At 40.5% G+C, this 24,253-nt stretch overlaps 1 protein-coding gene across 3 annotated transcripts; it reads left to right on the top strand.

Annotated features, from left to right (window-relative positions):
* Positions 1-190: 190 nt before the first annotated feature.
* On the top strand, positions 191-23,006 carry prkacaa (protein kinase, cAMP-dependent, catalytic, alpha-a). 3 transcript variants are annotated; one of them, XM_082531403.1, is made up of 10 exons: positions 191-1,025; positions 12,489-12,550; positions 13,616-13,744; positions 14,278-14,376; positions 14,486-14,568; positions 14,652-14,778; positions 14,895-14,990; positions 15,154-15,276; positions 18,070-18,234; positions 19,422-23,006. In XM_082531403.1, the coding sequence occupies exons 1-10, from the start codon at positions 980-982 to the stop codon at positions 19,545-19,547; spliced, it is 1,056 nt and encodes a 351-aa protein (XP_082387529.1). In that variant the 5' UTR covers positions 191-979; the 3' UTR covers positions 19,548-23,006. The 3 variants fall into 3 exon arrangements, with proteins under 3 accessions (XP_082387529.1, XP_082387530.1, XP_082387528.1); XM_082531404.1 differs by lacking the exon at positions 191-1,025 and adding an exon at positions 3,082-3,356; XM_082531402.1 differs by lacking the exon at positions 191-1,025 and adding an exon at positions 8,570-9,161.
* Positions 23,007-24,253: the final 1,247 nt, after the last annotated feature.

The following is a 24,253-nucleotide window of genomic DNA, read 5'->3' as shown; positions in this document are numbered from 1 at the left end:
TCTCGGATAAATAAAGAAAAGCTGTTAATTTGCAGTCAAAATCGAAAGACGCGGTAACTGTTATTGGCATTTTAGCTACTGGCAAGTCCGGGAGGCGGGACGAAGTCGCTTGACAGTCGAATCGCATGAATGCAATGATTCAATGTGTAGATGCTGATCCAATGAGCGCTCGAATAGCTACGCCTCGCACGTAATTGTCTGTGCGCGGGGCCACTCAGAGGCAGGCGAAGGCGGGCCTGGGTGGATGGATGACTGGAGTTTCCCTTGCGGTCTGAAGATTAATGGAAGGGGTCTGTTGATCTGAGGAATCGACTATCAGGTGGTCGGTCCCAGGAAACCATTGCACTTGACGGCTTCTTTGGAAACGAATGAGGAGAAATCAAGTGGGATAAGCGCCATTGTTAAAAAAAACCCCGACTATACTGGACATTTTTTTTTAAAAGGTCTCAAGTGAGAAGGCCTGCACACACTGAGAGAGTACCTGGTTAGTTAAGGCCAGACTGCGAGGAACGCTCAGAAGCTAACTTTAGCTTGCTAGTTAGACAGACGGAAGTGGCTTTCGACGATCTGTGCCCGGACTTGAGGTTTTTTTTTTTTTTTTTTGGTACAAAACCAAGCCGTCTGTGGAAATAAATAACAACTAATTGACAAGTTGATTTGTCCGTGCTTGCTGGAGAAATCGACGAGCTAACGCTACCAAGCTGACATCCGCTGGCTATCTCTGCGAGCTAACGCGCTAGGCTGAGCTAACTTAAAGCGGCTAACGCTTGGGGCAGTCTTCTGAGTTTCCCTGAAGTCACAACGGAAGAGTACTGCTTTGATCTACATTTACATTTAGTCAATAATGATAGCTGTCAGCTAGTAGCTAGCTGTCAGCTTCATTGAGTCCAGTGACTTGCGTTAACGGTGTAACAATACTCAGTGACTCGCAAAGGAAAACTGATTCCGAGCCAAGGGACTCCACCATCAGCCTGCCATCATGGGCAACACGCCCACAGCAAAGAAGGGCAATGAGATGGAGAGCGGTGAGTTGTACCCTTTACCTCTAAGTTGAAGCAGCTAGCCCGATCATGCAGTCTGCCCCTTAGATCGTTTTGCTATAGTCATTTCCTGTTTCCCATAATGACAGGTACATATGGAGTATACAACCTAGCATCTGTACTGTGCATCCATAATGAGACCACATTAAAATGCTGCAACGGATTTTCTCTAATATGAAGAAGTGTTTGTCAACCTAGACCCACGAAGGACACCCACCCGTGGTCATTCACCTCATACACTGTCATACACTTTCAGCCAAAGTTGTTTTACTGTGAGGCCACGGTCAACTCATCGGAACAGCAGGGGATGTTATTCATTTTCTCTGCTCATCCTGTGGGAAAGCTCGTGACTGCGAGCCCGAGGTTATATTCAGAGTTACCAGTGAGGATGACAACAATTGGCCTCATACAACAGTCATAGGTTTCCTTGCGGTTTGTGTTTTTTAGGTCTTCACATCAGGTCATGAAAGCCGACGATAACACCGCAAACACAAAGCCCACTGTGCAGCTGCTTTCTTGTGCACTTCTTAGAATCGCTTCAGAAAAATAAAACTTTCTTCTCTGTTTTTGAAGCCAGAGGAGAGATGCACATACTACTTTGGATGTTTACATTAACCTCCTAGGACCTGTCGTTCACATATGTGGACATAATATTTTTGGTTATTTAGACCAAAATACTCAATTTTGCTCTACATGGGCCTGATATCCACTTACAAGTACATTATACTGCTACTGTTGTATCAAATTTTTAAATGAATATCCTCATATATGGCTCTTATTTTTCTTAAAAACAAAAATAAGGTTAAAAAAATGCCCAAATATCAAAGAGAAATTAAAAATGCATGCCGTGGAAGAGTTCGGGTCTTAGGAGGTTATGTTTACATTAGGATGTTTACATTAAGTGATGAGTGAGATCTTAATGCAGTGACTCTCATAGAGCAAAAATAACTGTTATCAGTGGAGGGAGGAAAATAATGCCACCAGGACAGGGTCATATGATGCATGAGGGCAATTTGTCTGCAGGCACAAAGTTGGGAGTTGAGGAGTCTCTTGAACAACATGTGATGAGCGGCATTTAGAACAAGGGCACTTGTATGCGTCACGGAGTCTGTGTAATGTGGAGAAAGAGGTGATCTTGGACCATCTTATTTGTTTGTTTTTGTCTAGTATATATTTGTTGTTGTTGTTGTTGTTGTTGTTTTTATAAAAAAGTTCTTCAACAAAAGTAGAATTAAAAACCCCCAAAGAAATGTTAATCATATACAATAAGTATTTTTAAAAACGACTTAATTTCTTATGAAAATAACTCAGTCAAAACATTTGAAGTTCCTTTTTAATAGTCTGGATCACAGGGTTGCAGAAAAGTTTTGAGAGGACACTGTTTTATGTTTCCATAACACCATAAATGACGCTCAAGTGTGCAAAGTCTGAACGGGTACCTGTTAAATGAATGTCAGCTCCTTGCTGCTGGTAGAGAGTAAGTGTGAAGAATGGCCTCTAGGCTCTCTACTGTACTGTTACCCATGTAACAAGGCCAAGGCTTTCAAGAGCCCTGGCTCAAAGATTTTTAATTTTTTTTCCTCAGGGTTGTAGACGTAAAGGAAACTGACGGATTAGTAGGTTAAAAACATTGACAGAGGAGGCAGTGCTGCCGGAAGGTCTTTTCATACTTTGTCATACTTCACATCTTTATCAGTCTGATCTACAGAGACAGGTGCAGGCAAGGGGTTGAAAGGCCACACCCAGAAGCATCATTTTCCACAGAGCAGCTAGAGATTAAGGGCAACATGGCAGCCGCCTTTGTTTCCTACGTAAAATGGAAGGACAGTGTTGAGAGCTGGTCCAGGTGTTTAACACGTGTCGCGCCCGAACTTTCCAGGCTGGGCAGGCAAGTGAGACACTGAACTGCTGTGCAGAGCTGACCCACAGGAAGAAGCAGGGCGGACAGACAAGTGAACAGCAGTAGGAAGTGAAGGAGCAAGGAAGTTCCAGCCCAGGCTCTGCACAGTTGGTCATCGCCTCTTCTGCTCTATAGACTAAACAGCCATACAAGGATAGCTTAAAGTTTGGGCCTTTAAGACGACGTTAGTTGAGCATTTTTGTGGAATTCCTCCTTGGTAAAATATCGGGACGTACAGCAGTTTTTAAAAGTCTACACGGGACATCAGCTGGCTTCCCTCCAGCATTGTGTGATGTCTGTAATTCACAAGCTGGCAGGAAGGCTGTTTCATCGAGCTGGACCCTGTCTAGGGGACATAGGCAGTGGAGAAGGCAGACATGACCGACCACAGGAGGAGCTAGAGGCTTGCAACTGGAGTGAGTTTTTATTCTGGAGCTGGGCAGCAGCGTGGGTTAGGGGTGGAGCTGTAGCTCATGCTATGTCCCTTTAGCTTAGTCCTTCACAGGCAGAGGGGAAACGTCTGACAGATAACCAAGCTGTGTTTTCTCGATAATGTTGCACTAAATTAATCTCTTGAACTGGGCGATTGAGTGTCTAACGTTCATGTATAAAAATACATCCGCAGAGCAGAGCACCCTGATATTTGTGTCTGCTCAGTTACCACTTGTTTTTTTTATAGTTACAGTGAAAAGGGGGGCAGTTCTCTGTGCACTGTGCTGCACAGCAAAACACTCAGGCTAAAACTACACAACATAAACTTTTTTTTTTTTTTATTCTTTGACTTTCTTATGCTTTTGTCACTGTCCTCCTGACTCTAGTTTAAGACATTTTTCTGTACCTTCACACTTAAAGTGCTCTCATTGGGCTTTGCAAAACGTTCGCTTTGCGTTAGTGTGGTTTAAAGGTTGTTGTTTTTTTTTTGTACATGAACAAAAAAAAACTCAGCCAAGTCTACTTATAAGGCAGTTACACACATCCACACATGTGCAATAACACTAAGTGCAATAATCTTTTCTGGCATCGTTGTATTTTTACTCAGTTGTATATAGCATTCGTATTCTATTTTTATCTTATTGTATATTTTTATTCTATTTTATTCTACTGTATATAGTATATTATTTTATTCTATTCTGTACAGCTGTGTACTGTATTTATTCTTATTGTATTCTAATTTTTGCGTCATAACTTTTGCACTGTCCACTTCCTGCTGTGACAAAACAAATTTCCCACATGTGGGACTAATAAAGGTTATCTTATCTTATTCCCTCTCACTAGGAAAAACATGCTGCTTCTGAACTGGCAAAAAGCCTTATTGGCCAGTTCAGTCTTTTTTTTTTCTTCTTTTTTGTAACTTAATAACATCACCCTGCAACATATTTACATAACGGCTTTGTGAAAGTTACTTTACATGACATCCAGAGTGTCATAAGTGCATCAGCTTTGGAAGTTTTTTTTCTTTTAAACCTATGTTGCCTAGATGGGTTTTAAGTGATTTCATGCCCATTTTTAAAGCACAATCACTTTCAGCATCCATCTAAAAAACAAAACAAAAAACCCCCCCAAATATTCTTGATCTTAAATCTTATCCCAAGTGATTGTGTTCAAATTGTGTACACTTTGCTGTATAAAATCAAATGGATTTTGATTTGTACTATCGCTATTTTATTGAGTACTTTACTCAACACAGATCGCCAAGAGTAAAATCATAATTGTTGCATTGTCTAAGAAACTGATTTATGATTTAACTTTATGCTTTGTAATTCACTTACGATGGCAGTGTCCCGATAACAATAGGAAAAAACTCTCTTAACGTCAGCCATGCAAAATGCTATCTTTGATGTGTCCACAAGCCAGGGCTGTGTCAAAATGATAATACTGAGAACAAATCAGAAATTATGAAAATCTTTAACACAGATTGGAGACTTATGAATAAGGACCGGGTTTAATTGTTGTTTTCTTTGTACCTTTTATGCTACAGAGCAACCTAAACTAAGCTGGCATCCCCAGATAATACACGTGCGGAGAACTTAAAAGTGTCTTAGGGCGTGTCCTCGACACTCAAGGCCAATGCCAACGCCCTATTTCGCAGTTTTAAAAATGTTCATCCTGTCTCTTTTCCTCTTGCCCATGTTCTACGTCTTTGCCAAGTGTCATGATTCGTGCTTGCAAGCAAACGTAGCTCGGTGTTATCTCATTTTTGCTGGACCTGCTCACTAGTGAGAGGAGACTGGATTTTTAGTGGAGGGGGGAGGGGAAGGCGTTAAAGGAACACGAGCAGAATTAGAGGCAGGGTGAAAAGTTGAGTAGCGAGTAGTTTACTAGTCTCGTGAACAGGAGAAAAAAGCAGACTAGTCAACCATGGACGCATGAAAACGCAAGATAAATCGAGCACAGTCAAACGGTTGAGGTTAAACGTCGGTTAAACCTTTGCATATGTATTTCAAATCAACATTCGACAATCAAATCACGTTGTAAATGTTGCTGAAATGTGTGACACATTGTGTCATTGAGACACACACACGCACACACAGTCAGATTAGTTAGCAGTCCTTGCACTACCAGCCTTTTTTCCTTGCTGGCGTCAGCCGATACACGACCATTAAGATCCAACATCAAAGTGTGCACTGCACTGGTTCAGCAGCTGTCATCTGCTTACTTAACATCTCGCTTGTTTAAAACTTCCCATCACAGAGAGGGAGAGAGAAAGGGGCCACAGCCGTCTGTCTGAGCTGCAGACCATGTTAGGGGTCGGTGGCATGATGAGAGCATCTTTTAACCATTAATGCTTTTCATTAATCAGATGATGTTTGACTGAGTAGTATTTCTGGTGGCGACTTGCAAGGGCTGCAACATTTAAACATGCAGATGACTGGTCATGCATAGTCCTTTTGAAGAGAGGTATTGCTGCAACTTATAGTATAAGGGTCAAAAACTGCATGTATTTTTAAAGTATGTGAGCATTTTGTTGTAAGAAAAAAAATTGCTAATGGGTGATCAGTGGGTCCTGTAAATATGAGCAAAACCTTGGTCAGTTAAGCAGTTATGACACAGGATGTTTGTGTGCTTGTGTGTGTTTTGACTATGACAATATAATGAGGTAGCACTCAATACAAGTACAACTCCGTCTATAAATATCTGTGGGGTTCATGACCTGCCCCTGCTCTGCATGCAGCTGATTTGTGTAATGCTTAAAGTTGTTTGGGGGGTTTTGTGTGTGTCGTAAGCCTGCACTGCTTATCAGTTGACCTCAGTGTTGAAAGCCAATCAGACATCTCAGGCAAGCTTAGAGCACTAAACTGATAACACGGCAAACTGACACTCGCTGCTAAATAACCCTGAGATCCAGCAGCATGCATGCATCACAAAATCTCCTATACCTGTTCTCAAAATGTGGGGTATTTTCACTTGCTTAATTTTGTCTGCCATGGATGATTGAAATATGCAGCAGTTCTCAAGCTGAAATTACACAATGAAGCTGATGGTTATAGACATTTTACCTGCATGTGACATTCATTGGAGTGCAAAGGTACTTGAAAATACCTGGGTGGCATAACTATATAGACTCAATGGCCAGTTTATTGGGCATACTTGTTAAAGTGCTTTTTGAGGCAAATATGTAATCAACCGATCAGATGGTAATTAATTAATACATTTATTAGGCGTTTAAACATGGCCATTACCACCTCCTGCAAATTCATTAACAGAGCCTTAGACTGAGGTCAGGAGGATCTGCTAGAGCTGAAAGGTGATTTTAAGTGACTTTCACATTGGCGAGGTGGTTGATGTTGGTGTATTTCAGAAATTGCTGATATACTGGGATTTCCTTCACAGGCATCTTTGGAGTTTACAGACAGTGGTATGAAAAATTGAGAAAATATTGAGTGAGTGGCAGTTCTCTGCGTGAAAATGCCTTACTGAGAGGCTAGAGGTCAGAGGAGACCAGCATTTTGAGCTGATGGGAAGATGACACTTACTCAAATAGCCAATTTGTTGCAACCAATGTAAGCAGAAGAGCTTCTCTAAACACGCTTAACCTTGAAGCAGAAGACCACAGTCAGGTGACAGTTCAGAACGCAAAGGACTCCAGTCCTTTTAGTCCTTTACACTAACTACTTCCTATAAGGACTGTAAAAATATATGAAACGCGTATATAAATAACATCACATGTTAAACAAAGAATTTCCTCTTGTACTGACTTTATTAGTCTTAAATTCTTCCTTTTATGCTTTTAATGCTACTCTCTTTTGCTTTTTTGTTTTGTTTTTAACAAAGTAAGCAGCTACATGAGCTAGCTTTAAAACCAACTCCTCTCTGACTGACTTTTCCAGATTTTGTGGCACACATTCTGTAGCCAGGAAAAAGAAAGTACTTATTAGCCTCGGGTAACGCATTGCTTTTGCCTCACCTAGTTTCCTGTCTATATGTGTGTAGGAGCTGCCTGAGCTCCACCCATGGTTAATCTCAGAGCACGGAAGCAACATGACAAAATGTGAAGTAGTCTCCTTTTGCAAAACCTCTAAACGGCGGGCACATCTCCTCTCCTCTCTGGGAGTATCGCTGCTGTATTTTCCTCAACTTTCATCTGTCTTTACTGTCCTCACTGCTGATAACAGATTGCTATGCTTCCTGGCTAGGTTGGCTTCTATTAGTTTTTGCGTCTCATGATTAGAACCGTCAGAGTTAGGGGTGTACCTTTACTGCAGCTTCCCTCTCAGTACACTTCAGGGTGCTCCTTGTGTCCGTTAATGTTTTTTGTTTTGTTTTGTTTTGTCTCTCTGATATTGCAGTATTTGGCAAAAATGTATATCATGCATGAAAATAAGATTGATCCCACACTTCATGACTGGCTGTCAGCTCGCTTGCTCCTGAATTGGTCAGTAAATTAACACATCTGCTCTGTTTAAGATGGTAAAACACTCCACATTCATGACTTTGTCAGTATTTGTCCCCTCCCTGTTTTCATTTCATGGCTAAAAGCCGAGTTCTCACCTTTTACAAGCATTTGATCTCATTTCCATTTTACATACAGCTCTGTTTGCTCATTTACTGCTTTCTTATTCACCACAAAGGCTTGTATGCTATCTGAACAAGGCCTGGTGTAGACTCACACCTGATTTTGGCGCGCGTTGCGGTTTAATGTCGGTCAACTCGCCCTAATATAACCCCTCTATTCCTGCGTCAGAGTGGGGCAGTGAGGCCCAGGGGAGAGATGTGGGATTGATTTTTGGAGGATCAATTCAACCCTGGCACTAAACAACAGACTGGTGCTTTTGGGGTGGGGGTGTGTGTGTGTGTGTGTGTGTGTGTGTGTGTGTGTGTGTGTGTGTGTGTGTCGGGCAGGGGTGGGGGAGGGGGGTTCACTGTGGTTTGTGCCTTCCTGTTTTGCTAGCGTCTCCTGAGAGTGCCACTTTTTATGTTTCTGAAACACCCAGATCATCTCTGAAAGTTTTTCATCAGTGACATCTGATTGGTTGTGCTAATTGGGGAAAGTTTTAGCTGCTGCTAGATGTGTCTAGTTCATCTCAAGGGTACTTGCTTAGGCCTAGTTTTCCATAGGACTTCATCTCTGGGTTGGATAAATATACCAGCTAGTGTTTTATGCCCCCTCCCCCTGATGATTATGCCCCTGTTTAGATCAATATAGTGTGTGTGTGTGTGTGTGTGTGTGTGTGTGTGTGTGTGTGTGTGTGTGTGTGTGTGTGTGTGTGTGTGTGTGTGTGTGTGTGTGTGTGTGTGTGTGAGAGAGAGAGAGAGAGAGAGACATGAGAGGGAACAGCAGTGAGTACTTTGTGTACAGAATAAATATTGAAACCAAGCAAGGGTCCAATTGATCTGCTCGAGTCTAACGGGAGCAGCACTGTTCTCCATACTATGAGTGCACACTGGAGGTGGATGCTACTTTTTGAACTTGGTCTCCAGCAGAGTGAAAGTCACAGGAAAGACTGAAGACTGCCGGCAGGGACTTTTGGCTGGGTTTTTGTGGATGTGTGGGCCTGCTGACTTGACCAGAGTGCTGTCAGAGGGGGAGGATAGGTCATGAGTCAGTGGCTGTGAGGAAGAGGCCAAGAAGTAGTATAGGGGAGACTTTGCAGGGCTAATGTGTGACAGGAAGAGCTCCAGAAGGCATGCAGGGAAGAGGGAGTCATCCTCACGCTCAAGTGAATCGGGGTCGCGCTCGGCAGATGCTGCAGCACCAGAGGTACCCATAGTCCTCCCAGATGGTAAGAAATTTGGAGCTACAGGAGAGTAAGAACATGGATTTTAAAAAAAATTATATATTTATTTATTTATTTATTTATTTATTTAGATCAGCTGTATCTCCATTGGTACTCCTTGATACCAGTCCTGTTGCTGTGTCCATATAGCTGCCAGCAACTTCTTTCCATGTCTTTCCTTTGCGCAGTTCCAAGTTATTCCAGTAATGGCTTTTTCTGCTTGGAAGTGGAAGTTGTGCAACTTTCACAGGAAATGTTTTCTCCCTGGTGACCATTCTGCTTCCATTGCTCTCTGAGAGCCACAGTGCTCCTGACATGTTTATAGGAACTTTAGTCTTTGCCATTGTTGCTCCCATCCAGTTGTTGGAGCTGCTGGTCTTTTGAGAATTTGCAGGAAATGATGTTTGCTAGATGAGAATTAAGCTTTTCTCTTGGTGTGTGTTTGTGTTTGTGTGTGAGAGAGAGAGAGAGATGCACAAATGCTTGCACGAGACATTTATGAGTAGGTAGCTGTTTGTTTTTCATAATTAATTTTCAGTTTTCTGATTCCGACATCACTCCAAAAGGACATTAGCCGTATCACAAAGCTGATGAATAAACGACCGAGCACTTTCATTATTGACAGTTGACTGGCTTAATTTAAACTGTGCCCCAGGCTGTTGTGTTCTATTGATCGCCAAAGCAGACAGAAATTCCACATGATCATTTAAGCCTTAACATTTTTTTTTTAAGAGATTTGTACATTTTTGTAGTTTTAGTATTGATTTTAAGGTAACGGCTATCAATTAGCTTTCGCTTGAATTCAATTATTTTAAAAAGATGTCAAAATTGTTAAGCTTATAATCTGATCGTTAAAAGTCGTTGAGTCGTTCTCCACACTTCATTTATGTTTTTGTAATAACAGCAACACAGAAAAGTGGACTCAATTTTACTAAAGCAACTGTCACCATTCTGTTTCCAGTACTAACAGTATAAATAGCACACTTCAGCTCAGCAGCTGTGCACGGTGCAATGACACTAAGGAAGAATGAGGAAGGGTTGGTTATCTACATGTTCCCACAGAGCACTGAGATTAACCCCATAAAGATAAGGGGGGAAAAGAACTTCTTCATATGACTGTGTGTGTAAAGTTGTTACAGTCTGTCCACAGGATTACAATGCCACTCAAACGTATACCACTTAGGAATGTCTTTTTCTTCTTCTTTTTTTTTTTTAATTAAAGAAAAAAGTCATCTCCATCCATTTAAGCTGAGTGCAAGTGTTATGACTGTCATTAGTTGGTTGGAGTCCTAAAATAGCCAAAAAATAAACATGCTTCTACCAAAACTTGTTAGTGTTCTTGTTCTGATAAAGGCACCCTGTTAAATGCAGGATAAAGAAACCTTGAAGATTTCATATGAATGTGTGTACTACTCCCTGAGAACAGGACAAAATGACTTTCTTAACGGATAAATGCCAGGACTCGGTGTGCAGCTGATTGTTTCTCTAGATGTACTTACCTTTCTCAGTTAAGTCCTAAACTAAAGCCCCTTTTCCATTAGTACCTACTCGGATTGACTCTCCACGATTCGACCCGGATCGACTGGTTTTCCATTACAATCCCACGACGTAACTAACATGCGACACGAACACTACAATAAAGGTGGGCAAATATAACAAGAATATACCTGTGGCTTGTCATCAGACTCGGGGATCACTGGGTTGTTTTTTTTTTTTTTTGTAGCCATTTCCCTCGTTGGCGGGTTTCAAAAATGGCGTTTTTGACTTTCGTAAACAAGATGCTCTCATGGGTGACACTAACGAGCTGCCAGTCAGCGGCATGAAATCTGACGTCACAGTTTAGTACCTCCTCGGATTGCTTGGAACCCCACCTGAGAAGTCACTAAAAAAGTACCCGGTACCAGGTACTATGACCTAATGGAAAACCCTGAAAACTGTTGATCTGAGTGGCTTATTTCCTTCATTAAATACTACTATAAGACTGCACTGGGGTTTGGACGACAGGTCCTCATACAAAAGCGTGTACTAAGTGTCTTGGAAATGAAGTCCCACACGGAATAGCTTTAATTTATTACACAAAGAAATTTATTTCAATGTCGTTTTGACAAACTCAAACGCAGAGGCGGATTTCGGCTTTGCTGACTACATCCTGACTGATTTATCAGTGTTCGGTATTAGCAATTTATTCGTTTCTGCATTTCTAATGGCAGATAAATGAACATTCGAAAAATATTAAAAGCAATTGAGAAAGGCCTTTTACCATTTTACATGAATTGATGTGGCATAGTTTCTGTCAGAGAGCAGCTGTTTGGTTGCCAGCACATATTTGGAACACCACAAACAACAATGAGGCGATTGGGACAGAATGTAAACTGCTAGATACATAACTACACATAACAAGTGTCAAAGAAAAAGTATTGGTCAATATAATCCATATACCGGATTTTTAAATCACTAAATATTAATAGCAATATCAGTCTTAGTCCTGCATTGCTTGGGTTCAAGCGCTGACGTGATCTGCGTAACCTTTAACATGATAAACTTGTTTTATATAACAAAGACTCTTTGAAACATGACTCCCGATGGTAGTGTGCCAGAAAATGAGTCTCTTTACGCCTGTGTTGCCATTAGTCTTCCATGAATCATCATTTTCAAGATTTCTCATCAGCTTCAGGTTTTATGAGATTTTTTCACCAAGGACATTCAAAGTGACCCCAGACTTTTGAGCAGTATTTTCAAATTGAATTTGTAAATATATGCAGATTTATATCGTTTTACTTATTCCATTATTCTCCAGTGTGCAGTCAAAGACGTTTGAGGCTTCAAAAGATGAGTTTGTTTAGTCTAAGCCTGAAGTGATACCTCAAAGTTGTTCTTTGATGGCAGAAATGTTGATTTAATGAAACTAACCTGGAATTCTTTGAAATTGATCACTTGGTTGTAAGAACAAAAAAAGAACAGACTAGAATGAATAGAAGTTCGTTTAGACTCCAGTTTATTTAAAGCTTTACTATTTCAATTTGGCTTTGTTGTTCATTTGTGTCTTGCTATTAAGTATTGCTGTGTTGTATTATTTTCTCTATTCTGTGAATAAGGTCATCTATAGCATTTTTTTTTTTTATTTACAAATTTGACAACTTTAACTATGTGCTACGTATTAGCTTGTTCTCTTTCATTGTTGCTTGCTGGCAGCAGCTGATAAATCCAGACATCCAGTCATCACAAGCATGTTATGTTGCTCTCCAGTGCTTCAATATCCTTATAAAAGTCTTATTAAATTCAGTTAGGTTTGGGTGAAAACTCTCTGAATGGGAATTTTGTTTCTCTTTGCAGTGAAGGAGTTTCTTGCCAAAGCCAAAGAAGATTTTCTGAAAAAATGGGAGAATCCAGCACAGGTGAGATGAGACATAATTTAGTTTCTCCTCATTACTGTGTCACTCTGTTATTTGTAGCATGCTTTAGTTTTAGTTGTGTTGAGGCACTGTATTGTTAGTATATTTCACAATGAATCGTGACTTGATTAATGTTTCTTACGCTCATTTACTCAGATAGCCAGTGTCATGGAAATAGGCCTGCCCCTAAACTAATGAAAGCCCATTCATTTCTTAAGGGCAGTTCGCCCTCTGCTGGGCATGTGTGTAATAATACAGTTGACAGCCACTTTCAGTCGCAGAATATATAACCCTGCTGGATTTATCAGGCTGTTAAGGAGACGGCATTCTGTCATCCAGACGTGGATCGCTTATGCAGATGTTCCTCGGGGCTACTTTCAGACACGAAAACGGTGTCTTAGAGTGCTACACGCCATGTGCAGTTTTTCCCCTTAAGACTAGTTGCAGGACTCGATGTGGAACCTACTCTTGTGAACTGCGACCACGCTTTTGAATGTCCATTTTTGCCATTGTTAAGAAGAAGCATGATCTCTGTGTCGCGCAGGGTGCTACAGCGAACGACCCACCCCTGACTCAGAGAGAGAAAGAGAGAGGGACCAGCATAGATAGATCATAGACAATTTTCTCAAACTTAATATAATTAGAAGAGATTTGGTGAAATTAAGTTTTAAATGTGAACATGTAATTGCTTTTAAAGGCATTCTGTAGCGCACCGAGCTGCTTAGACAGAGGCACGCGAGTGCAACTGCACGTGTTTGCCCCTTAATGTAACTGCATGCATTCAGACTTGTGTTGAATGAGATGTGCTCAGATTACTGTAGCACCTTTTATGGAAAATTAACAAGGTCACTTAATCAGCAGCGAAGCCACGACATGTTTAGATGCTGTCAGAGAAGTTCACCATGAGTGTGCCTCAAACAAAAGACGATATGTCCGATTCATAGTAAAATATCTTGTTACTGATATGGGATGGCCTTTTAGTTCAGGTTTAGCAAAGAACTATGTGGGGCTTGTAAGGACAAACAGATTGTGATCGTTCTCTAACTGGCATGGTCTTCTGTCTCCCAGCAAACTGCGGCGTTGGATCACTTCGAGCGTTTGAAGACTTTAGGCACGGGCTCGTTTGGTCGAGTCATGTTGGTGAAACACAAAGAGTCTGGTCAGCATTACGCCATGAAAATACTTGACAAACAGAAGGTACAGTATTTTTGATGAAGCTAATTCAAGAGTATATTGGAGAGTAAATAAATATGACTCAATTGGGTGCTCTGGCTTGTATCATATCATGCCTTGTACAAAAACATTTATACCAAGATTGTATGAACCATTTGTTCTCATATGTTCTTACAAATACTGGCTTTGGAATTTCCAGAAGGTCACGTTGAAGTTTAGACGTTTTCCAGTGTCAAAAGACACTTTCTAGCTTTACATGTCAAAGTTTCGGGAAATTCACACCATAACTACATCATAACTGCAAAACCCCCTGAAACCCTGTGGGTAGCCTGACAAGCACGTCGTAGAAATGGAACTACGCGATGGGTCGACACTGCTCACAGCTATTCTGATTGGCCTTTTCCATACTGTGCATTTTTGGTTACTTTTCCACAGCGTTATTTGAATTTATCGAAATCTGTCCTGAGATGTAATCATTGTTTTGGGGGGGGGGGGTTTGTTTATTTGTTTTTCTTTTTGACAGCCTTCTTACCTTTCTATGTCCTGATCCCTCACAGGTAGTGAAGCTGAAGCAGATAGAGCACACACTGAATGAGAAGCGTATCCTCCAAGCCGTCAGCTTTCCATTTCTGGTGCGACTGGAGCACTCTTTTAAGGTACGCATTTGTGTCCTTCCACTTCTGTTGTTTATCTGTAGTAATTTGGCCGGCTTGTTTATGCGTGCATGCTTTACGTGTCAGTAAGTCTTTCCTCATCTCACTACAGGACAACAGCAATCTGTATATGATAATGGAGTACGTGCCTGGGGGTGAAATGTTCTCACACTTAAGGAGGATTGGTAGATTCAGGTGAGTTGTGTTAACTCTGATGAAAGGCCTCCATGTGCTGTTCCCAGACTTTAAGTATTGAGCCTCGTATGTTGTTTTTGCAGTGAACCGCACGCCCGCTTCTACGCAGCGCAGATTGTACTGACCTTCGAATACCTTCACTCGCTGGATCTCATCTACCGAGATCTGAAGCCAGAGAACCTGCTCATTGACCAGCAAGGTTACATACAGGTATGGGTTACATGTTTGTATTCAGTCATCATCAACAACATTTGCTGCTTAGCGTCTCTAAAAGTGCTCTCCCCATATGCGACTAGCGGCTAAGGGCTGTTTATTCTGTTTCTTAGGTAACAGATTTTGGGTTTGCAAAAAGGGTGAAAGGCCGAACTTGGACGCTTTGCGGGACTCCCGAGTACCTGGCGCCAGAAATCATCCTCAGTAAAGTAAGTGTTAAGCAGATTAACAGGGGAAATTTAGGAAGCAATTGCTTCATCAGCTTTTAGACTGTGAAACAGCTTTCTTTTTGCTGTTTCCTGTGAAAATTGTAGTGTGAAGTGTTTGTTAGCGGACATGTTTGATGCCCTTTGTTTCTCATGTATTCTTCAGGGTTACAACAAAGCTGTGGACTGGTGGGCTTTGGGAGTACTGATATACGAGATGGCTGCTGGTTACCCACCCTTCTTTGCAGACCAGCCTATTCAGATTTACGAAAAGATTGTATCAGGAAAGGTGAGTTTGGCTACCTGGAAAAATTTGTGTAGGCATTAGAACTGTGCACTTATCCCCAACTAAGGACTCATTTTTACCACCTATTACTGCTTCAAATACACACTGTTACATTTGAACCTTTAGCCTTTATGATTTGAAAAGTGTATAAAATAACGCATTTAGCTTTTCAATTATTATTTCTGAGAAATACTGTCTATGAATCAAGAGAAAAAGTTAATGTCGACTAGGGCTGAACGATATATCGCATTTGCGATAATATCGCGACATGATCAAGTGCAATTTTCTAACCGCAAAGGCTGCGATTATACTCTGGACATGTCCAAATTCATGGGCTGCATCCTCCTGAGGCCGCATTTGTAGACCGATTACGTCACAGCGACGCGCCGAAGGCTGTCCAAATTACTACCATATCCCAGAATTCATAGCGCGGCCCAGCCAAACTCCAGTTTCCAACAATGGCGGCCGCTACTAAGTTTTAAAATTACTCATACTAATCTTTCTGGGTCACAAAATAAACTTTTAACATATTTTCAGGCGAGAAAGTAGTTGTGTAAACATCAAATATCTGCTCGGTTTATCAAGATATCCCATATTTGCAAAAGTGCTTCGACGTTTTCAGAGGCGTCTGCTACCCACCAGCTCGACAGCTAGCCGGGAGCTCGAGGGTTACTGATGCGGCCGAGAACGGCACAACTCCCGGCACATCATTTTCAGATCACCGCGGAGTTTCGCTGCTCGGGTTAAACGTAATATATAAGTCACTTAGACAACCTAAAAATGTTATTGTTGGGCTTTTTTCAGTGTTTTGTTTGTTCGTGAGTAAATCGGTTTGGCTGAGATTAAAGTTATTAGATTAGATAAAATAAAACTTTATTAATCCCCCGGGTGGGTTCCTCCTTGGTTTTCACACAGCTGACTAAACGTCAAACAGAAAACTTATTAAACAGAAGTATGAGACAGTCGAGAATTTACACCAGTGTCTGGTTATATTTTAGATAGCAAGAAGCAGACGGCCGAGTTTATTAAACTCCACCGAGACAGCGGTGACGCTAATCAGAACTAGACCGTCCAATTTCATGCCTTTAAATTTTAAAGGCGTGTTTGTGTGTGTGTTTATACAATTGCTATTATGTTTGCACTTTATGTGTAATGTTACTGACTGCAGAGATCAGTAAGATGTGTGTATTTTTTATTTATTAGTTTTATTTATTTAATATTATTTTTTAATTGAATGACTGTCTAGTAGTTCACAGATGTCGAAAAACTGAGTGTGGTAAAGCCACTGATTTTTTTTATGTATATTTCTGCAATCTGCACATTGTACTGACTTTCATTTTAATGTTTACACCAGGGTTCCTTGTCAGCACTTTATGCTCAGATGTTTGTAAGCTAAAAATAAACTATTGTGTATGTTCAAATATACTGTTGTGATTGAAGAAGTTAAATAAAAATGTCAGTCATCAATTCATGCATCACCTCATGTCATCATAACAGAGGTCTGTCTTCCAGGAAAGAACAGTTTAAAATTAATGTAATATAGTATTGGCCATACTATATGATGTATTGCTTGTCTTTGTTTAATAATACAGAAGACAAAGACCTTAAAAAATAATCGCATATCGCATCGCAATCGCAATATTGGGGCAAAAAATCGCAATTAGATTATTTTCCATAATCGTTCAGCCCTAATGTCGACTCTATGAGCCGCCGCAAAACTCATAAAATCAAATGCAGACAGGACAGCGCAGAGCACGAGCTGCAGTAGAAAGAAGTCGTGCGTGAAGTGATTCCTCTGTAAAACTGTTTAATATAATGTGTAGTTTATAGCTCCCAAATGTCATCTCTGACTTTCACGTATGGTCTCAACAGTGGTGAGAAAAGCAAAAGAACAACTAGCTGGAAGCAACTCCTTAGACACAAATGTCTCATGCAGCAGAAGGTTCAAAGGAGAGTGGAAACAAATGGACACAACCACTCACAACCAGAGAACCATCAAATTTAATTAAGCCGTGTCTCTGTGCTCTTTATGTCTACACAGGAGTCTTTTAGGCACTGTATTGAGTCGTAGGTACATTAACACCGTAGGTGCATGTTTTAAGCACAGGAGAGTGGGGTGCTTTTCATTATGCTAGACACATCTTCTTATTTCCCTTACTGGTATTACTTTCTATCACATTTGCTTCTCATAGCAAGAGAGAGAGAAAAAGAAGGATACATCAGGTTTTCCTTGCATTTTTGCTCTTCCAGTAGGCTCCTCATTTCTTCAAGGTGCATTTATGATTCTTAGATCTTCCATGATAGCAGGGGGGGAGAGAGGATGCAAGAATGCTTGTTAGAGAAGAATCAATATATGTATATACTTTGGGCCATACTAAAATGCAAGCTCTTATGCGTGGAGGATTGATTAAAATATAAATGTATCTGCTTTGAGAAATGCACATGACATGGAAAATTGAAAACGGCCACTAGAGCGCCTTCTCTGTAGACATGTTGGTGGGTGTGATTTTCCACCTGAAGGTCTAGAGTCTCGCAGTGTATTTAAGTGATTATACGAGGAAGGAATGAATAGTTTATTCCAAACCAAATATAAAAACAATTTCAACCTTGCATGAGAATATAGAGCCATGAATGGTTATTACACTTCAGTTAAACTTTAACTGAATTAGCTTAATTTTCTAAAGTTGAACTCTTACGTCAGAAAAGTCACAATAAGACATTTTCCCCCAAAATGATCAGCCTCGTGCCTGAGAACACACTCCGAACAAGACTCTGATTGCTTTCTGTGGTTTGCAGGTTCGCTTTCCTTCCCACTTCAGCTCAGACCTGAAAGATCTGTTGAGAAATTTGCTGCAAGTGGACCTGACCAAGCGCTTTGGCAACCTCAGGAATGGAGTCAATGATATCAAGGGCCACAAGTGGTTTGCCACCACCGACTGGATTGCCATCTACCAGAGGAAGGTAAGAGGTTAGCTTTCATGCAATAGGAATGTGAACATAAATATAAACATAGTCTGGGGTCTGAAAAAAGGAGTCGGGGTAAAAGTCCCTCAGACCAGCTGTTTTTCTAATGACCAATAGGTGGTGATTGTATTTAAATCTGTGGGCAAATGACAGATGATTGAAAATTTATGGTCTCAATCACTAGTTTCATGTCTTATAGAACATGGCAATCACATGGTTGATCATTTTGTACATTATTATGACTTTTACAGTAATATTTAAAAAAAGCAGGGGCTGCTTTAGAGCGATGCTACCTCTTGACATGGCAATGTAAAAAAAATACTCCAAACAATGGTTGTCACTATGGTAGCTACACCCATCTTTTATATACCGTTAATGTTTATAAGTGTTTCTTCGTATTTACAATTGAAGGAATGGAGAAAATTCCTTATTACATTCTTTCCTTAAAAACGAAACTGCTTTTAATGAGATTTCGGTCAGCTTAGGTGTGTTTTGTGACTGCGGATAATTTCCCTGTGTTCTGCCTGTGTACAGAGGGTATTTCAGTGGAGGTTAATGGGGAAAAATATGCAAAGGTTTTAGTACTTTCCCCTTTCCTTCATGCAAAAAGTGGATTCTGCAGAAAACAAAAGCACTGCGCCTAATTTGAAAACCCATGTTCAGCCTTTGTCAGTATAATATGAATACAAATACAAGTTTGAGCTCCTGAGTTGTAGCTTTTAATTCCTAATTCACAGTTAAAGTTGTCAAAGGATTTTACAAAGTTTGAATAGCTCTGCATAAAACGTATGTTAAGGGCAGCTGCCTTTATAGGTAGACCTGACACCACAGACAGGTGAACCTGTCCCCCCCCACCACCTCACCTCTATTTGTTTTTCAGTTTGATTAAAGCTAATGTGGATTCCCTGCAAAAAGACAAATAACTGATTAATGTTAATTGAATGAATAATTGTGCTGAATAACCAGAATTATGGCATTTTTTTTTGCCTTAATCAAGCAGCCTAAGTTCAAATATGGGCATCTGGGAAAGTACATGATTACACTGATGGTCCTGCAGGGTGTTCACAGATTGATTATCAGACAAACATCACAAATATCAATGTAGGAGTGTTTCATCGAATAATGCATTTGAAGTTACACTTTAACCGCTTTGTCTGTGCGTCTGTCTCCCATCTGCGTTCCAGGTGGAAGCTCCCTTTATTCCTAAGTGCAAAGGCCCTGGTGATACAAGCAACTTTGATGACTACGACGAAGAAGAAATCAGAGTCTCCTTCACAGAGAAGTGTGCAAAGGAGTTTGCTGAGTTCTAGATACCAACCACGGTGGTGATATTATGAGAGAGAGGCAGGGATTTAGAAAGTTAAAGGGGGTCTGAGGACAGAAAGCACTAAAGTGGACTGATAACTTGCTTATATGTGATGAGGAAAACGATGTAAAATCCACCCCCCAAATGGAAAGACGGAGGCAAAGTGATAAAAGATCCAACAGAACCAGCAGTGTTGCCTTTTTGATTGTTTCTCAACTGTTACCTTTACACTTTATTTATCCCTCTTGTGTTTTGTGCCAGGGGCTTGACAAGAACAGGCATAGGTTGTGGCTGTTCAGCTAGATTTGTTTCTTTCTGATGGTGTAAATGACATGTTTTCAGTCTCTGCAGGTTGAGGCATTGATTTTTCTGTTAAGGTACTGAATCTGCTAAAGCTCCTTTTTTTTTTTTTTTTTTTTTTTCTTCCCTCCTCCCCCTGAGCGGGCCCTCTCTTCAAGCTTCTCTAAGAGTGATCGTTGTATCTTGTCTCCTCCCCACCCCCGGTCTCCTCTCCACCTCTCCATCCCGAATCTGTCCAAGCAATACCAAGTCCAACAGCAGTGCCTATCATAATGCCAACTGGTTGGAAAACTGTGTCAAAAGCGTTGGTGCAGAGCTTTGGCTACGGTGGCGGTGGCCCTCGTTCCCGTTTTGGTTGAAAGCTTGAAAAACTCTCTGCACCTGCCTTTGTCTGCTCAATGTGGCATGATTATTGGGTAGTTGATGCACTCTGCTGCTTGCCGCTGAAGCAGCGGCGACCTCTTTGATCAGAGTGAAAATGATTTATCACAGTAAACTTCACTGCGGTCCTGCTCGTTTAGGGACCCGCGGGAAGTAAACATGAGGTCTGCATTTAAGTCTGTCTTTCTCTTAGCTGAATTTATTAGAGCATTTTAAAAGGAAAAAAAATCCTATCAGTGATCATTTTGTCCTTTTTATGTCGATCTCTGTGCTTGTGTGTTATTTAGTGCTCACGGGTGGGTTTAAAAAGCTGTGATTTAGCAGCAGCTAACATTGTGGTCACACTCCTGACTATTGTTTATTTAAGTCATAGTACATTTATACATGTATATTGATATATATAAATATAAGATAGAGAACATGAAATATCCATCTTTTTTCAACATATGTCTATGTCTCATAGCTGTGAAACTGACTTTAAGATTTTATAAATAAACAGATATTATATAAATTCTGCCAAATTTGCAAACTGAGAAAAATGCAGTTTCCTGTATGTGACTGATGGTGGTGGATTTTAATACGCAAAACAGTAGCAAAAGGTTTCAACAACATGTGCATGTTATTTTTGTACAATATCACTTTTAAAGAAAGACGGCAGAGCTTTGTGCTTTGCTCGTGCCGAGGTACCTGAGATCACGAATAATGTTTAACATTAAAAAGGACAGTCAGTGCTCTATTGGAAGATGGATTGGGAACAAGACCCAGTTAAATGCGTCAAAGTTCTTCTGGGTTTGAGTCATTATTCAGTTGTAGGGCAGCAGATTGCAGATAATTGTCACCGGGGTTGTGCTTCTCCTCTTCCCTGACCTTTTTGCCCCACCCCTCCCCTTTTTGTAATTCTCCCTACATGCAACACCTTCATAGATTTACAGTCCAACCAATTTTCTTTTTCTTTTTTGAACTGTTGGGTTTGGGAGTGTTTTGTTTCTTTTATTTTTCCAGCTTTCTCTGTAACAAATTAAAACCAAGGAAGCAAACCTAAAGCTTTTTTTTTTTTTTTTTTTTTTTTTTGGGCCAAGTTTCTTTACATGGATGCAAGACAATCGCAGACCAAATCTTATTGCTGGTTTGTTGAGTGAACACAATGTTTTGGTTCATTGAAGGACTTAACGCTGTCGCCCACCTGCCATCCATACATAGGCCTTAGGTGCTAGACCTTGTCCATCTCACTGAAAAGTTTCTGTGAACTGTTTGATGTGCATCGAGCTCTTTGTCATACAGTCGTGTAACGTGACATGTTTAGAATGTTTTGGGGGGTTTTGGCTCCAGTTGATTTCAGTTGGCTTGAGTGATCATTTTTGGCAGTGTCTTAATACGATTGAGATCAATCGCAGGATGATTTTTTTTTTCTTTCTTTTTTTCCCCTTTTTTTGAGAATGTCTTGAAATGGAGAAGTTTCAGTGCTGTTTGGAAACCTGATGTGTGTGGGGTTTTTCTTTTTCTTTTTCTTTTTTTTTTAAAATACATTTAGTTGGCAGGTTTGGTTTTTCTTGCACGTGGTAAAGCAGCCCAATGAGAAGACTTCCCTCTGGGCCTTAGACATGTTTGAAAAAGCACTGTTTCCACAGCTAACGGTCTGGTTGCTGGTTAACCTTTTTTCGGGGGAATTGTTTGAGCATCACACTAAACAGTAAAGTTGCTCACTAACCAAGCTGTCCAGCCTTTTGAACACAGTGAAGCACAGGCCACACAGTTCATTTGTGCTAAATATTTGAGTCCTTTAATACACACTGTAATGTTTTGAAGAGGGCACATGTAATGCCTTTCTACCCAGCGATGACTAAACCGTCGACAGGTAGAAGGCAACGCCACTTGATCCACTTCAGACACCGAAGCATCACACTTTGTTTTTTCTTTACAATACAAGACGTATTGTCACTTTTCTATCAGCTATCAACTGCTCTGTGCTACTTAAGGTTTTTTTTCTCCCGTCTGCCTTCTCTTTTCATCAAGTTTCCACACACACTTCTTTCAAACATAACACTTTTTACATCTGAGATGTTTTGCGTTCATATTTTCTAATTGTATTTTCAGAAAAAGAGAGGAAAAAAAAAAAGCAAAAACAACATTAATCTTTCTCCTCATGACCTGGGTACAGTGATTGTGTAGTCTATTGTACCTTTTGGGAAACAATACTGTATATCCTTGCCTTCGACAGTCTTAACTATCTTACCCTCTTCTGGAGAACTTGACAGATACCCTTAGAACACAATGAGTATGTTAAAAATATATATACATAAAGTAATATTTTGCAAAATGTATCATTCCAATAAAGTTTTACTTGTTAAGACTAATATGTCTGGGTTATATGTAAACTTTCTCTTTACTTCGCAGAAAGCAGTTGTAGGGTACAGCTGGATAAGACAAATAAACATGCCGGTAGGTGATGGCAGATGCTGTATTTCCACCGTCCTGTCTGTTATTGTGAATCGTTTAAGAGGATAGCAGGCGCAATTGAATAATGCAGTGTTGTGTTCATCCTGTCACAGTATGGTGTCAGTTACCAACCAGCTCCCAGCACCCCTTTTCCAAATGTAACCCCAACCATAGTGCACTCTTTTATTTTTTTTCTTCCCCCTCTTTCTTTCTTTCCTCCTCCTCACTTGCATCTATCTGCATAAGTCATACAGTTGTATGCAAAAGGGTTTGGCACCCTGCGGCGAATTGCATATTTTTGTTGATTTTTGAACTGAAGACCAATAAATACGACTCCTGCAGCAAACGCGCATCAAAAATGAATTCTCCACATGTTAATGCACTCCTGCCACTTTGATTTATTTAATGAAATAAAAAGTACTTGTGGGCATGTGCTGTTAAAAGCTTCAGCTTGGGTTTCATGTGTGGATCGCTGTCGTCTTGCAGAAGTCAGCCACTTTTTCAGTTGCACTTCCTTGGCTTGATCGCATGACATTTGCATCCTGAATTTGCTGATAGGCAGTGAAATTTTTTTCTTCCCTTTTATCCATGCAATGTTTCCTGTGACACCACCCCAAAGCACAATATCCCCAGCCCCAAGGTGTTCTTTTCATCAGTGCAATTCCTTCCCTCTCTCTTTCTCTGAATATATATGTATAGATATCTATAGATCTATATATGTATCTCCAGTAAATATGACCAAAGAGCTGAGCTTTTTGTTCTCCATACAAGTCTGGCCTATCCAGATGTTGCTCTGCATGCTTCAGATGCTGAGTTTTTATAATAGGACCTCAGATAACGTTTCTGTTTTTAATGGCTTGCATATTGGCCACAATAATCCACCATGGAACTTTTTCAAGAAGCTCAAGCTGAAGCTTTTCCCACTGACTGAGGGAGGGGAGAAAAAAATTGTGAGTTGTTTTCTTAAAGATTAAAGCAATCTGCGAAGGAGTAAGGGATTCAGAATTTCCAAATCAAGAAAAGCCTCAAATCACAAATGAAAAACTATTGGAATGACTCGCTGTGTAAAATAAAGTGGGCAATTTGGCCAGTGGTCCGCATATGTTTGCACGTATTAAAGGCCTAGAAACCTGAGCCATCATTATGAATGCACTATTTCCATTAAAAAAAATACAAAGCCATGGAGTAAATCTGTTATTACATTACACATTACATTAAGAAAAATGTTAGTGCATATTTGTAAATATGGAGAACATGCAGATGAGTGACTAATTAAATGGAAAAACCTTAAACTTTGACCTTTTCATTGAGGATATCTGGTGACTTTGTTAAGCTGTGGGTGACATAGTTTGAGCCTATGATGTCTTCTTAGGGGCTAATGGTCACTTTAAATCAATACAGATTTGTCCTAAGTGATCCCATGATGAAACGGCGGTGGTTTCTTTCAGGATGACAAGGACCCCACCCTATCTAAAATGCAGAAAGGGTCACTGAATGGGCTGAGAGACTCCTGACTTAGTTTAACGCCTACAGGAGATTAATAAACTAACAATGCTCTCCGCCACCAAATCAGGATATCTTTTCACGAAATGG

This window comes from Aulonocara stuartgranti (genome assembly GCF_965226115.1).
Source record: "Aulonocara stuartgranti genome assembly, chromosome: 4".
NCBI classification, from domain to species: domain Eukaryota; kingdom Metazoa; phylum Chordata; class Actinopteri; order Cichliformes; family Cichlidae; genus Aulonocara; species Aulonocara stuartgranti.
Note: the sequence above shows the minus strand (reverse complement) of the source record. Positions and strands in the feature narration are given on the sequence as shown.

Coding starts and splice junctions, on each gene's coding strand:
- prkacaa (XM_082531404.1), top strand. CDS start 3,233: ATGTCTGTAATTCACAAGCTGGCAGGAAGGCTGTTTCATCGAGCTGGA. Junction 14,569..14,651: donor AGGAGGATTGGTAGATTCAG/GTGAGTTGTGTT, acceptor TTGTTTTTGCAG/TGAACCGCACGCCCGCTTCT. Junction 14,991..15,153: donor CAGAAATCATCCTCAGTAAA/GTAAGTGTTAAG, acceptor TGTATTCTTCAG/GGTTACAACAAAGCTGTGGA.